General features: G+C 44.1%; 1 protein-coding gene and 1 pseudogene across 1 annotated transcript; one reads left to right on the forward strand and one right to left on the reverse strand.

Annotated features, from left to right (window-relative positions):
* Window positions 1-2,469: 2,469 nt before the first annotated feature.
* On the reverse strand, window positions 2,470-10,826 carry LOC120697452 (annotated as a pseudogene).
* A 1,390-nt stretch (window positions 10,827-12,216) lies between these two features.
* Window positions 12,217-14,258, forward strand: LOC120697454 (heavy metal-associated isoprenylated plant protein 33-like). Its single transcript, XM_039980696.1, has 3 exons — window positions 12,217-12,416; window positions 12,520-12,595; window positions 13,029-14,258. Exons 1-3 carry the CDS (start codon window positions 12,375-12,377, stop codon window positions 13,985-13,987), a joined length of 1,077 nt encoding a protein of 358 aa, XP_039836630.1. The 5' UTR covers window positions 12,217-12,374; the 3' UTR covers window positions 13,988-14,258.
* The last annotated feature ends 1,478 nt before the right edge of the window (window positions 14,259-15,736 follow it).

The raw sequence follows: 15,736 nt of genomic DNA on the forward strand, positions 1-15,736 counted from the left end.
AATATCTACACGGGATATAATAAAGAAAATCGACGCAACTGGAATTGTTTGTTTCTTCTTGAAACACGCAGTTTTTAAAAAACGCAGTGCAGACTGCAGAAGGATGGATACAGATGGAACTGGATACGAGAAGGCGGAGGAAAGGTGAGAAAAAATAGTACGAGTACTTCTAAAACCGGGCTTCACTTTTTTTTGGCAATACTCTAAACCTTTGACCCTGGGAAAAAAAAGAGAGAAAACTATGAAGACGCCACCTCACCCGCCAGCCGCGTGCTCTGAATCTGCACGCACGGTTCTGCATGCAGATTCCAGTACTTGCGAAACGTCAACCATGGTGAGCGAAATATAACTTGCAGGCAATTCCTTTTTTTTTTAAGAAATAATCTTGGCGGCAATTCCTGCACTCCGGCCGTCACAGCACCCTACAAGGTCCCTCTGGTCATGGAATTTTCTTGCGCGAGGTCCAGCAGGATGTTGTTGAGTGGTGCTACTAGCATACCCGCAAGGAGTAGCCTGTAATCTGTGGAGATGACACCCCTAGCCTTGGATCTGCAAAGTGCAAACGCTTGTTTCGGCCTCCCCTCCCCTCGCAACAGCAGCCCAGGCGACGCAATCACGCAACAACGCGCTACAGCGCTCTCCCAGACTCTGGATTAGATGGCTCACGCGATCACGCGGGCGGCTTTTTTTTATTTTTATATTTTTTAAAAACGTTTTTTATAGAAATATATTTTCGATTTCACATTTTTATAGTTTTGTACCCCTACCGCCCGGCGGGGAGGCGGCAGGAACCTACATGTAAATAAATATAAATTATTTTTGCGCGGAGGCCCCTGGTGGGAGGCACCTGCCGCCCGGTGGAGGGGCGGCAGGCACCCTGCCTCCCGACAAGAGGGCGGCAGGCTTCCTGCAGGCCTTTTCTACCTTTAATTGCAATACTTATATGTTTGCTATATTTGATTGCAATGATTATATTTTTTTGTGAACCTTGAACCCTGTGTGGATCTATGACTCGGTCAAGTAGAGCTGGCGTTCAGAATTGTTTGATTTGTTTAATTGGTGCTTGTGCTAAAGGTGGCCACAAATCATGTGTCCAAGCATTTGGGGTTGACCAATTTGATACAATGAACGAAATTTAAATTGAACGTTAAACAAGATACCACATAAGATATTACATTGAAGGTTTCATTCATTACAACCAAATTCTATAGAAATACGCACTGTCAACTAATTAAACAAGATATTTAGGCATACTACATACACAATATACTAAGTTTCGTACAAACAAATACATTGGAAGGTGTGTCGTGCACAACTACATGCGGCGAATTCTTGTAGTTGGAGCCGACCCATCCGTTGGATTCTCGGAAGGTCCAGCCTCGGCAGCAGCAGTGGGTACTGAAAGCTGTGGGCACTTCTTGTAAGTGTGACTGTCCGCTCCACACAAGTTGCAACATTTTTTCTTCATTCCAGCCTCGGACTCGTCCATTCCATTCCGGATACGACGTGTCTGCCGTCGGCTTATGCCCCTCTTCGTAGCTAGATCAGGGATGATCATTGGATGTGGATTTTTTTGAGTGAATAGGCCTAGAATACCGATGCACACCTCACCTCGTATTCCCTTGTAGGCATGCACTCGCCATGTACAGTATTGTAATCATTGCAATCAAACATAGCAAACATATAAGTATTGCAATTAAAAATAGAGGAGGCCTGCAGGGAGCCCGCCGCCCCTGCTAGGAGGCAGGGTGTCTGCCTCCCGGCAGGGGGGCGGCAGCCCCTGCTAGGAGGCAGGGTGTCTGCCTCCCGGCAGGGGGGCGGCAGGCTCCCACCAGAGGCCTCCGCGTAAAAACAATTTATATTTATTTACATATAGGTCCCTGCCGCCCTCCTGACGGACGGTAAGGGTACAAAACTGTAAAATGTGAAACCGAAAATATATTTATGTAAAAAACGTTTTTAAAAAATATATAAATAAAAAAGCCGCATCACGTGGCCACCGCGGCCCCACGCGCACAGGCCCAATAGCCCCCCGCCCCGCCCACCGGCCACCAGCACCAAAAAGAAAGCAAGCCCGCGTACTAGTCTTTCTCTGCATGCAGCCACAGCCCACAGCGCCGGCCGCCCTGCCTGTCCCTCGCAGTCGCCGCCCCCGCCCACGGCTGCCGGCGCCGCTTCCATTCCATCACCCACACCGACGGTGCGTGAGCGAGCGGGTGGGCGCGGGATCGAGCGGCTCCGATCTCCGACGGGTAAATGGACCGATCGGTGGCTGCAGGCTCCAGCCGCCTCCCATAGGCGGAGATGATGCCTGCACATGCGCGTAAATCTTCCGGCTCACGTTAAGAGAGGGAACTGTTCCGATAGGACTCGGAGGACGCTTGTTCGTGGCCGCTGCGTGAGCACGACTCGTCACGGCGGTCAGGTCGGGGTCAGGGAGCAGGCCGGCAACAGTGTCCTAGTCATGGGTGTGGGAAAAGGGTACTTCCGACAATCCTACATCCACAGTAAACAGAGGAATAGTAGTGTACTACTGCTTGGTAGTAACCGAATATAATAAATTTGACCGAGAGAAAAACTGCCTGGTGGACGAAAAGACGATCGATCCTAGCTCATCTTAATTAGAATCTATGGCGACGGTCATCTTGGAAACTAGATCCCGCCGCCCTACTCTACTCTACTCTGCTGACGTGACCAGGCACCAAGCACACAAGGGAACTGCAACCTGCATGGCCCCTCCCCTGACCTGACCAGACCAACCTTGCAGCAGCATCACCTCCGCCGCTTCTTGGAGAGGATCGCGGCGAGCCTCTCCCTCGCGGTGGTGAAGCCCGCCGGCGCCGGGTGCTGCCCGCCGGACCCGCCGGAGCGTCGCGTCCTCTTCCTTCGCCCGGCCCTCCTGCCCGCGAGGCGCTGCCGGCGGATCTCGGGGTCGGCCCAGCCCCTGCCCCACTTGGAGGAACCAGAGAAGGGTCTCGGGTCGTTCATCGCCAGTAGCATAGCCGCGTCCGGGTACGCGTGCAGGGGATCCTCCGATCGCGAGTTCAGGAACTTCAGCCCGGCCTCCGTCAGCTCCGGGTGCTGGATGGAGACGCGAGGCTGCAAGATTGATATGCTGTTACTTGACGCCCATCATTATATAATACATAACAACTAATCAAATAGTTATGTACATCTCGCTTATCCTAGAGTTGTACGAGTGTGACTGTATTAGCCAGCAGTTATCAGTGGAAGTTTCCATATCAGTCAGATGTACTAAAAAATCTTCCATTGTTCTTGATGGCTAGATGCGTAATGTAGAACCAGAAGATGGCTCAACAGTTAACATGTTCTCTGAGAAAAAATGGCATGAAGCAGCCAAAAAGGAGTCAAATTAATAACACGTAGAGGCTGGGAGCAGCAGGCTAAACATGAAAAGGCAAGACATCAGATTTTCTAATGTCGAATGAAATTAAGAACCGAAATAAAGGAGCACAACTACTCAACTAGCTTCTAAATGTCTGCAAACTGTGCCATGAACAGTAACAGATTTTTCAGGCCACGCATCAGAACAACATTTAATTACGAATTGTAAATCACATACACGAGAAAATACTAATTAAATTGCTTACCTTTCCAGCTGCTTCCTGCATGTATCCCATGCCTTCTAATATACGAGCAAGACCTTGCCACCAGATCTTGTCAGTTGTAACGTACCTAGGAAGCTATAAATAATCTTTAATCACAACAGCAGTTTTGGCAATTGCAGTTAAGAAACTATGGTCAGCATATTAAAAAAATGATAAGTGGAACAATAACCCAAGCATTTTTTTTTGCTGTATATAAAAACTTTATCAATCCACGGTTCATGCTTAATACGATCAGAAGTCCATTTACTGCTAATATTTCTGTAAATTAAAGTAATGGAAAATCATTAGAACAAACCTTTTCTCGTATATGACTGACAACTATTCTGAAATTAGGTGCTTCCCCAAACCTTCTCCCGCCAGATCTGTAATGGGGTACACTGCTGTAAATCATATCTTCAGTTTCATCACCCTGGATAACAACGATATACATGAAGTTATAACTATATAGAACAACCAAAAGGATGCTATGTAACTAAAATTTATGATATTGAGAGCAGCCCAATTTAATTGTCACAAAATATCCGTATTTCCAGACATGAGTGCAAAGGAGATGAGACCATTTAAAAGGTAAAATCTGAAAAAATCTTGCACCTTGAAATTGCATCTTGTGTCTATCTATCCACAGTAAGTTAATAGCTAAATAACATTAGAAGGGATACCTGCTCATGTTGCTTTCAACTATGTATCACTTTGCCTCTGTGATCAGGCAATTTTAGATTATCAGATGTAAGGTTTCTATAGGCATAAAGTTTCTACACCACCAAGTTTACACATAAATTAGTGCAGTAATAGTTGTATTGAATGAGAAGGCTGCTCCATTGCAAATTTTAAGTTTATAAATAAAAAGCTCTTTCCTCTTCTGAAAGCCTATGGGGGAACTGAAAGGTATAAGAGCCTGCAACCAGATATGTATCAGATTCCCATGCAACAACAACAACAACAACAACATAGCCTTTTTTCCCAAGCAAGTTGGGGTAGGCTAGAGATGAAACCCGAAAGAAATAAGTTCAAGGTTCAGGCACATAAAGAACAAAAAATGGAACTTGACTCTGAAGATGAATGGAATTACTGGAACTATATCCACATTATCATTTTCAACATACAGAAATTAAACAAGAAAGCTCGTAAAGGTACTAAGCAAACATACTGGCTTGCTCAAAAGCCAAGTTGAGTGTTTGTCGTCTCCTTATAGTTTTTGACATTACATTACAATATTAGAGTTCAGAACTAGAATAGTATATGGTCACCAGATTTACACTGGATACTCACACTTCGACCCTGGAGAACATTCATGAACACAATTGCTTCTTCCTTGAAATCATGCATTTGAGGAGGGCCATTAATGCAGACGTCACACCTGAGGTCAAAAGTGAAAAACAGATATAAAAAAATGTTTGCAATTGTGAATACAGCTTCACATGAAATTGCAAGAAGCACATCCTTGATTTGTATAGGAGACATGGAGGAAGTAGAAAAGTACATGTCACATCTATCAGGACCAAACTCCTCTCCGAAGTACTTCACTAATATTTTTGCTCTACATGTTGAAGTGTTCAAAGAATAGCTGCAACATAAAAATATATAACATTTAGCAAATGTACAAGACATGCCATCAATAGAGTTTGAAAGCTAGAGACATACTGAAAACAATCACGTAGCATTCTATATGCAGCCTTTGTCTGTTCCTCACTTCTTTTATTAGGAAGGAGTGTCGGAGCTCTCAAAAAATTACAATATAGAGCTGCAGAAGATATCAGGGGAGAAATGTGACACAGTGTAGGAGAGAATAAACCAAGGCTTGATAATAATTGATAAAGGTAGTGCATGGTAACAAAAGTTTTGGTTTCTAAGGTGTACATTGAACAGAAGAGAAAGGTGCAGCTGGTAATTTTTCAGCACATAAGTCCATTAAAATCTATTGCCATCAACAACTTCCACCATGCAAACAACATAGAACATTGCATATAAACTCGAAAAGATAAATATTAGTGATCAAACAACAGAGTCAATCAAATAAGAAAAGATAAAAGTTGGCATGAAAACTTTCAAACTAATTGGTCCATACGCATATTTGATGGGAAAATACCGAACAGGGAATAATACAAAGGCGCTAGTAAAGCTCCACTAAATATCCTAACCACTTTCAAAATTCATTCTCTTGATTATTTTGACAAGTTTTTAGCTGGGTTATGGTAAAAACCAGAACCAAGGTACTGACATTAAAGTACTTTGCTTAGGAGACCCAATGTCATCACAAAGTGACGCCTGAAGGCTTCATGTAGTAGTTGCAGGTAATCATAATTCATACATGTACAATTATCAAGTTAGAGTATGATTCCTCATACTCGTCACAAAATCTACAAACAAGTCAGCAACATCACGTCTAAGAAAATTGTAAGAAATTTGAAGAATCTTAATTCTCAAGTCACAACTCACTGCAATCTGACAGCTTTCCATCTCTACCAGCACGGCCAGCTTCTTGGTAGTATGCTTCTAAACTCTGCACCAATCAACTAAAGACTGGTTAGAACTCAGACAAAAAAGTCAATAAGAATAAAATAAAAGAAAGGTGAAGCCAACAGGGATGTAGCTGAAAATCTGAATTCTAAGGGCTGGCTAGAACTGGTTAGAACTCCTATCTTGGAAGCACACATGTACAAGTTCAGGTGTGTAGCTCTGTCTGACATCAACACAAACAGGGCAAATCTTGAGATGCATGTAAAGGCCTTTTAGATATGTTTGAAACAAGTTTGTAAAGCATCAGCTTCTCTGGCTATTCGAACAGAACAATTTATCATGCATTTTCGCCAAACAGGGCTGTACAATAACGTGAACAGTGAAACTGCACCTGGAAGTTAGTACCAAAGTACTAAAGGCTACACTAACCTGTGGGAAACCATAGTGAATAATTCGCCTGACATTTGATTTGTCAATGCCCATGCCAAATGCTATGGTAGCCACCACAACCTACATAGAGAGAAGGTAATTAAAGTCGAGGGGAAAGGACAGTGTGATTCGACAAAGCGTGGCAGATATAAACCATGAAAACTACTATAGGCATCACTTCGGATGATACATATTGCTTATTCATCCCTTTTGGACCAACTGTTTTCCTTCTGAAAATAAGTCTCTGTAACAGTTACGTGAATGGGAATTTTGTATCATCTTAACAAATTGAGATATGAAAAATTGATTTCGCTTATGGCTCTGAGCTTATGTAACTAAAGGAACTACATAAGGCTAGACTGCAAGGTTTTAAAGATCTCCATACAAGTGAAATAACTCATGCACCAACATTTCAACACTATTCCATACCACCAAGTTTATAGTGTGTAAATTGGTAAAACGCATAGTTCACAAGCCAGAGACATAGTATAAGAGCCGCAAAATAAGAACTAACGAAAATCTGACTACATACAGTGAAGAGTCCATAAGTACTGGAGCATGAACCACAGTATATCTGGATTTCAGGACATTTCTCATTTTAATTCAAGCCATTTTCACAAGGATTGGCACAGCCTAGTAAAGAAAGATGTGAACAAGGCAGTAGGTACTATTGTACTAAGAGATAGTATTGTTGAAATATCAAAAGAGCCTGCTCATCTGAAACATATAGGTATTAATTCCATATGTACAGGTGTGGATTTAAAACGATAAGGCCACTTAGCTATATTCATGCTACCTGCATCTCATCACAAGTAATCTTTATACTCAGTACTTAAAAATTTGCATGTCATAATAATAAGTTATAAATCTCTGAACAATGGAGTAAGTAAAAAATTTATACATCAATCATCTATTACTTCAAGATCTCTAATTGAAAAATATAAACCTCTTTCATGCCCACTGCTGTAAATGCAGAAAATTAGAGAAATTGCATCTAATAATGAAGAGATGCAGCACACCCAATAGCATATTCCAGCCATTCTGAGATAAAAACACAAATAAAATAAGATAACAGTTACTACCTCCAAGTCATTGCAATGGAACTGCTGATGCACCTGCCTCAAATGAGATTTAGGCATCTGAAAAGAAGTGTCAGATATAGCTTCAAACAAACTACAGACTTGCCAATATAAGAGAATAGATAATCACATCAAGAATACTGCAATTTTCAGACTATTTCTTCTAAAATAAATTAGAATTATGTACAAATAGTTCACACTTATGACCTATTGATCCCATATGTCAAATAAAAAAAAGACTAATTTCCTTATGCATACAGAAAACAGTGATGATTACCTTTGCATTATATGCTGCAGCTCTGACACCAGATTTGCAAAGGAAGTTAGCTAGTTCGACAGTTTCTTTCCTTGTGGGTACATAAACAATTGTAGGACCATGATCTAAACATTCTGACAAGCTGGCTTCATTGGATTGAGCAGGAAAGGTAGAACTCTCAGGTTGCAAGTCTTCAAGGAATTCTCCACATGAAACTACAAGAGAAAGTGGAGTGTCAATCCAAGGAACTAACATACTCAAAAGAATGATAATTTCAAAAATAATGTCCAAAGTACTTTTTCTTCAATCATGGAAACTGCACGCTCAAAAGCAAGTCACCGTAGAAAGTTAATTGTCAATTAGTCCATTACCATCAAAATCATCAACTCCTGGATACAGATCCAACTCATTTTCAGTGTTTTCTTTTACCAAAGGCATGCCAGTTTTTGTTTTTGCAACATTTGTTTTTCCTACATTCTTATCCCCACAGCTTGCAGAATCAATATTTGAATCTTCATCATCTGATGCACTATCATTCAGAGAGTCAGATGAACTGCTTTCAGAGTAAGGGTCAATTTCATGAAGAATCTGCTGTTCTTTCCCTTTAATAAACTTCCTTGAAGCATTATATGTCCCTATCAGTTCTTGGAAGTCTTTTCTATATGATGAGGCAGATGTTTTACTGTGCTTTACCTGAAAACAGAAATTGGAAGGGGAAGTAAGGGTTGTAAGTAACGCAGCTTAGCAAACCGTGGCATAAGATAACTGTTGATCTACATATGAACTAAAAGGTATCACTATCACTACATGAGGACCATGGACCTCTTGATTTTGACAATATATAGAAACCCATGCATCAACCAGTTCAAACCAAGGCTTAGATTATGAACAAAAAAACAGAAGGGGTTAGTATACTTCAACAATCATAGCCATACCACAAATAAAAGAAAAATAACCGCAGCCATCTTACTTTCTTGCATGAAACTTATAAAGTTAAAGAATCTGAAATCTGCAGTTTGATATTGTCAAATCTGTAGTTTCATACAGCATATCACAGTACAATGTTCTGCAATACAATCTACACATACTGCAGTTGTATCCCGTAGAAAGAACATAAAAAGGAAAACTAGCAGAACACTAGATTAACTCACAATGAATCGTAGATTCGGACGGAAAAAGGAAGTCAACACGATTTTTGTATCTTCTGACATTTTCAAGGACTTGACGATGTCTTCTCGTACAGGAATAGTTGCAGTAGCTGTCAATGCCATCACAGGAATATCATGCTTCAGGAACTTCAATTTGCTGGAATTGAAATTTTCTCGCAGCACAGATAATTTCCTGTAGTTCAAAAATGACTTCCAAATACTAAGAGGTGTAACATTATGTGAGAAAATAGTAGGCACATGTTGTTTGTTAAGTACAAGACGAAATTATCACATTTTGCCGTATGTAAGCATTAAATAATGATGAAAAGGCAACATTAATTGGTAAACAATAACTTGCACCTTTAATAGAGAATATCGGACACAAACACAAGAGCAGACCTATAGTCAGGTCGAAAGTCGTGGCCCCATTTAGAAACACAATGAACCTCATCAATGGCAAAAAGTGCAATTCCTGGTTTCTCTGCAAGTTTCTTCAAAGGTTCCATTAGTCTGCAAGTAGAGATGTTCCAAGATAAGCATGGCAACACATTAACGAACTTTAGCATACCAAAAGCAGAATGGTCACCTTAATACTGTCTCAGGGCAAACATAAACAATCTTATACATGCCAGCCATCGCTTTGCCCTCAACACGGCTATCAGGTTGCCCTGATCCAAGGAAGCATGCCGATATCCCATGTTTTGCGAGTTTCAGGCACTGATCGTGCATTAGACTTATCAAGGGTGAGATCACACCACAATCTTTGTAGTTAGTAGAGCTGGGATCTGAAAACAAAGGGACTTCCCTGCCAACAGAGTCATTGATGTAAGAAATGGCGGCCAAGTAGGTAACTGTGTAATGATGAGGAAACAATCTTCGAAATTAAATTACAGAAATAAATGACTGTTAAAGAAAATTACCCGATCCTGTAGCTGCTAGAACAAGGCAATCCTTGTGCGCGAACCAAGCATCCAAAGCTTCCATTTGGAAGCCTTTTAGGGAGGAAAATCCGAAATGCTTTTGCAACACAGCAGTAATTTTGTCCTTGTGGCTGCAATCCGCTCTCGAGTTCTCAACCAAAGACTGCGATTCAGGTCCAAGCTTGGAACAAACATCAACGCCCACTGGTACCCTGTGATCAACGGGAGCCTCAGAACAAGGAAACGAAGTGCTCGCTACCCGACCAGACTCGTTTCTACCGCCAGCACCTGAGGTAGTGTGATCAGTAATGCTGGATTGCCTCAGCCTTCCCCTAGGATTCCTCAATTGCGTCCCCTTCCCAGCCGGCGGCGGCAGGGCTGCAGACGAGGCGGGACGGCCTGGCGCTCCCCCTCCCCGCCTCGGCTGCCCCACCCCGGTGCCGGACCCGCCCAGCAGGACCTCGAGCGCCTCCGCGCGGCGCGGGCCGACGGCGCCGACCGCCGCGGCGATGTCGTCGAAGTCGAAGCCCATGTCGAGCAGCTCGGCGATGAGGCCGTCGGCGGACACGTCGCCCCCGGCCCCCGCGGCAGCGGCGGGCTCCATGTCCGGCCGCAACAGCGCTCCCCCGCTGCCGCCAGAAATCAGCGAGGCCGCAGCAAATCGCGACAGCGCTCAGCGATCCGAATCGAGATTTTCTGGGGGGCGCGGCGCGGAATTACCGGTGCAGCTGCAGCCGGACGCCCCCGACGCCACTCCGCGCCCTCCTCCTCCGCTCAGGACGCGGGGTGGCTCGCAGGGGAGGTGGAGGGAGGAGGTTCTAGAGGCTTCTAGAGAGGGGGAGGGGGCGCGGAGGGGACGGGGAATGCGAGGGTTTCAGTTTCGAATCGCGGGAGGAGGCGGGGGAGGGAACCTGCAGATAGCGGGAGTGTTCTTCACAGGCGCCTGCCGCTAACACGTGGGGCCATCGTGACAGAGCTGCGGGCCCGGCCCAATCGGTTTCCAAGTGGGGCCGGCCCAGTTTGTGTACAAGGTGGGCACTGCATGGCCCAACTGATGTTTAATTATTTTTTTTCGCATATAACAATAGAAATGGAAATGACCGAGCCGGAACACTGGCAAGCCCGACCAGTGTGATCGTGTGTGAGTCGGACTCGGAAATTTAGGTATATCCCTGTTGGAAAGATATATTTACTCTGTTTTCAAATTTCAAACATAGTTGGTTGTTTTAGTTTTCTTCGAAGTTGAATTTAACTCTGAAAGCTTATAGAAAATTGTATAAAAGTCTAAGGTACAAAATAAATGTACGGTCAAGATATATTTACAGATATATCTATATCTATATTTATATCTATATCTATACCTATTACTAGAGCGAGTAAGGTTTTCATCTAAATTTTTGGTTTGGTACGTCGGTTTGATCCGCCTATATTATTAACAGGTGGGTCTTAATCCATCCCGTATATGAGTCGGACCAACTCTCTCCGTCCAAGACTCAATCATGTAGATTTCTTAACACACGGGCACCAATACGTATCTGATACTTATACCAACTTTGTCCGTAGCAACGCACGAGCATAATTGCCTAGTCTACACCTATTTCTAAAGCGAGTAAGGTTTCCATCTAAATTTTTGGTTTGGAACGTTGGTTTGATCCGCCTATGTTATTGACAAGTGGGCTTTAGTCCATCCTGTACGAGAGTCGGACCAACCCTCTCCGTCCACGACTCAATCATGTAGATTCTTATAAATTAACATACGGGCACCAATATGTATCCAATGCATATACTAACTTTGTCTGTAGCAACGCACGGGCATAATTCGGGCATAATTACCTACTTTATTAAAATCGATTTGATAACGTAGATGCTGTGGTATTTTAAAAAAAACTTTGGTCAAACTAGAAAAATTGATGTATTAATATTCCATTATCTAAAAAAAATTGATGTACTGCATATGCTTTAGAATCAAGGGGATATTAATTTCTGCTAGATAATATAGAATGATTAATGGGCCCATGAGAAAATTTTATTGGAGATTTTGCCAACATGCGTATATGCTTTTCTTTTAAAAAGGTATCAAATTGCTTCAGCATAACACAACAACAAGACCAAGGAACCCAAAGAAAATCATGGGCGTCTTGCAATCAGCAGAAGTGGGGGGAAATCGACCTCATGAAATTCCACTCTGCTCTACCAAAAAAACACAAAAAAGATTTTATAAGAAAAAAAGGGGGACAAAGAAAAACCTAGAGAATTATTCACCCCTGCTCCCAGATGCTATTTAGGCCACTCCTGCCTCTCCTCAGGGCCAAACATTGCCACTTTCTTTTGCCCCCCTCCTGCTCTTGGTGCCACCATTCTCTTCTTTCACAGCTTCCACACTTTCCCTCTCTTCTTATTCCCCTGCATCCTCTCACCTTGTCCATCTTCATCTAGCATCCCCTCCCTCCCTCGCCATGGCGGCTCCCGAAGAAGGCCCTGAGCCGCTCAGGTATCAGGTGAGCAGCTCACACTTGACAGTTCAGAGTTCAAACCTACATGCTTGGGCTTTCTCGGAGGCTGATTCTTGGGTTCTGACTGTGCTGGTTGTTTCATTGGCAGACTCTGGCCTTGAAGGTGAGCATACACTGCGAGGGCTGCAAGAAGAAGGTCAAGAAGGTGCTGCACAGCATCGAAGGTACGTGTTATTCAGTTTCTCAGAGCCTTCAAGCAGTCTTTTCTCTGAATCAGATTGGGAAGACTTGAAAAACGAGGAGAAGTCTGAACTAGCCTTTTGCTTCGTTTTCTTCTTTGTATTTGGCGTTCTTTGTGCCTATGTTTCTGAGATCATGATTGCTAGGTCATGTGTGTTCACGAAAGCTAGCCTCCCCTGTTTATTGTAATGAACTGAAGGTTTGAGCTCAGAGCGGTTCATGTTCCTGTTAAACCCCAGTTTCATGTTTCTGACCATATCCCATTTTCACTCGTCCCTGTCAAACCCCTAAGCATTTCTCACCCAAAAACTATGAATCGGTGCTGCAAATTTACTTCGATTATTTTTCTTTTTACTGCAATGTTGGTTGTCAGTCTCAAAGATTTGCTGCACTGATGCATCGACTCCTCGTTCACAGGGGTGTACAAGACGGACATCGACATGCAGCAGCATAAGGTGGTGGTCATCGGCAACGTCTCCGCCGACGCGCTCGTCAAGAAGCTCCTCAAGACCGGCAAGCACGCCGAGCCGTGGCCGGAGCCCGCTCCGCCGGCGGCAGCCGCCGACGCTCCCGGCGGATCCCCGGGCAGTGGAGGCAAGAAGAAGAAAAAGAAGAGCAAGGGCAAGAACCCCGCGAACAACAATCCCTCGGACCCGGCGCCGGCGAACGGCGGGAGCGGCCCCTGCCCTCCGGACAAGGCTGAGGGCGGCGGCGGCCCGTGCGATGAGGCGTCCGACGGCGAGCACGATAAGCCTGAGGGTGACGGCGGCGGTGGCAACGGCCCCGCTGGCGCCGGAGACGCTCACGACAGCGGTGCAGGCGCCAAAGTGCCCCCTTCAGCCATGACGCCGCAGGGGCCGCAGCCCATCGCGCCCGCCGCGAACGGCAACGGCAATGGTGGTGGCGGCGGCGGCGGCAAGAAGAAAGGCAAGAAAGGCGGCGGTAACGGCAACGGCAATCCCAATCCTAATGCCAATGGCAGTGCCAACGCCAACGGAGACGGCGCCGGCGCCGGTGCAATAGTGGAAGTCCACCCGCCGCCGGACGCGCCCACGAAGCCGGCCGCCGGTAACTCCGGTCCTCTCACCACCGTCGTCGATGCCGGGCCGTACCCGCCGCCGCCGGCCGCGGCGATAAGCTACCCGGGGTACTACCCCGCCGGGGTCCACCCGCCGGCGTACGTCATGAGCTACAGCACGGCGCACCCGAGCTCCGCGCTCCGGAGCAGCGCCTACTACCACCCGATGGCCGGCGCGGCGTACACCACGGCAGGCGGCGGCGGCGGGTACTTCTACTCGACGGCGCCGGTGTCGGCGACGCCCGGGTCGTACTACATGTTCAGCGAGGAGAACGCCAACGCCTGCAGCATCATGTGAGAGAGGATTACATTGATCTATCGGTTAAGCAATTCAATTGATTATTACGTATGAGATCAGATGTTGCAAGAAGCCTGGCTGTGCTAGATTATGCTCTTGTTGTGGCCAAGATTGAACTGGTCGTAAGTTTGATGCAACCTGCAACGTTTTGCTGTATCTGGAAAAACATATGAATCTTAGATGTGCTAGTAAAGTAGAGTAGCTTGTGAACATGAATTGCACCATCATCTGTTTGGTTGCTCACTGCATTTTCCTGCATAAACTGCACACATAATAGTAGTAGCGAGCTATTCTTTGATCTGTGGCCAAGGAAACATGGTGTGAACTGAAGAAGGTATACTAAGAACAGAGCCAAAGATGAACAGAATTTTTTTTATAGATGCAACAAATTTCCTAGAGTGTTTCTGGCAGTCGGATCGCGGTGGCGCTATCTGTATGAGTTTTTTCCTCTCCTTATGTCCCCTGATTTGGTTACAAATATGCGCTACAAAGGTCAACGGTCTATAAATATCCCTAGTTAAAACAAACCAATATACAAGTTTGAACTTTAAGTGTTTTTCATTGTCAAGGATAGCAACGTGGCATATACGGTACGCCAGGCAGCAAATTTGTATGCAGCCAGCTTACTCATTGGCAAGTTGGGGAAGAATAAATACTCCAATTTCAAGAAGAGAGGATTCTGTTTGCAAGAATATGTTATGACAAATTCTCTATTCGTCAACGAAGAATGTCAAAGTCATGTATTTGTACCTTTACATTGAAGATAGTCTCAATACCTTAGACGAAAAGTTCTTTATTTAAATGACACTTGTCTGCGAGAGAAGCAAGAAAAAACAAAGATGGTTCATATAATTGAAAGCGTTTCACTTATCTTTGGACATGTTGATAGTGAGAGAAGAAAGAAAATGAAACCACCGATACTTTCAATGACTCTTCAAGTTTGTCTTAAGAAAATTGAGCTACTTTGAACATGAACATGTTCCGAACACAAAATAAATTGAGCTAATTCAATGCCTTCCCCTAGTTAAGCATGAACGTACATGTTAATAGAAACCAAACTAATAAGAGTCCAACTAGGTTCTCGTTTCAGGTAGGAACTATGTCCCTTTACCCTTCAAATAATCTTTGTAGCTCAATAAAAATTGAAAAAAAAATTGTGGCTTGCTACTACATCACACATGGAAGTAGTGGCTTAGAAAGGTACTTTTCAAGCCACTAATGAGTCTTGGAGCAGATCACCATGTTTAATTATTCAAGGACGCCAATCTTTGAGCCTTTCAAAGATGCATATGGAGGGCTTCAATTTAAAAAGGAGCCTCAGTACGTGCTTAGCTTAATTTCTTGATCTATATTATGCTTACAACGGTCTCTAGGTACCTTAAAAGAATGGACAGATTGAAGATGGTAGTGGGAAAGGATGCGGGGAAAAAACAGAGACAGAATCAAATGATGGGACACAAAATCAAATTGTAAAGGTCTTTTAGTCAAATCAAAGCCCAAATCTTCGCGGGTTCAAGATTTACGAAGCAAACAGTATGACAAAGCCACTATAGGACTCGAGGGTAGCTATTTTAGCTTAGCCCTAATGTATCATCATTACACCGCAGTACTAATTTGAGTGTTTTTGTTGCATCCCCTTTTTGAAAACTTTAAAGGTAAAATAGATCAATAAATAAAGCTTGTTTGATCTTGGTCAGACAAATAAAGATCTACTCCCTCCATTCATTTTAGTAGGCGTACTAGGATTTT

This window comes from Panicum virgatum, chromosome 3K, assembly GCF_016808335.1.
Source record: "Panicum virgatum strain AP13 chromosome 3K, P.virgatum_v5, whole genome shotgun sequence".
Classification (NCBI taxonomy): domain Eukaryota; kingdom Viridiplantae; phylum Streptophyta; class Magnoliopsida; order Poales; family Poaceae; genus Panicum; species Panicum virgatum.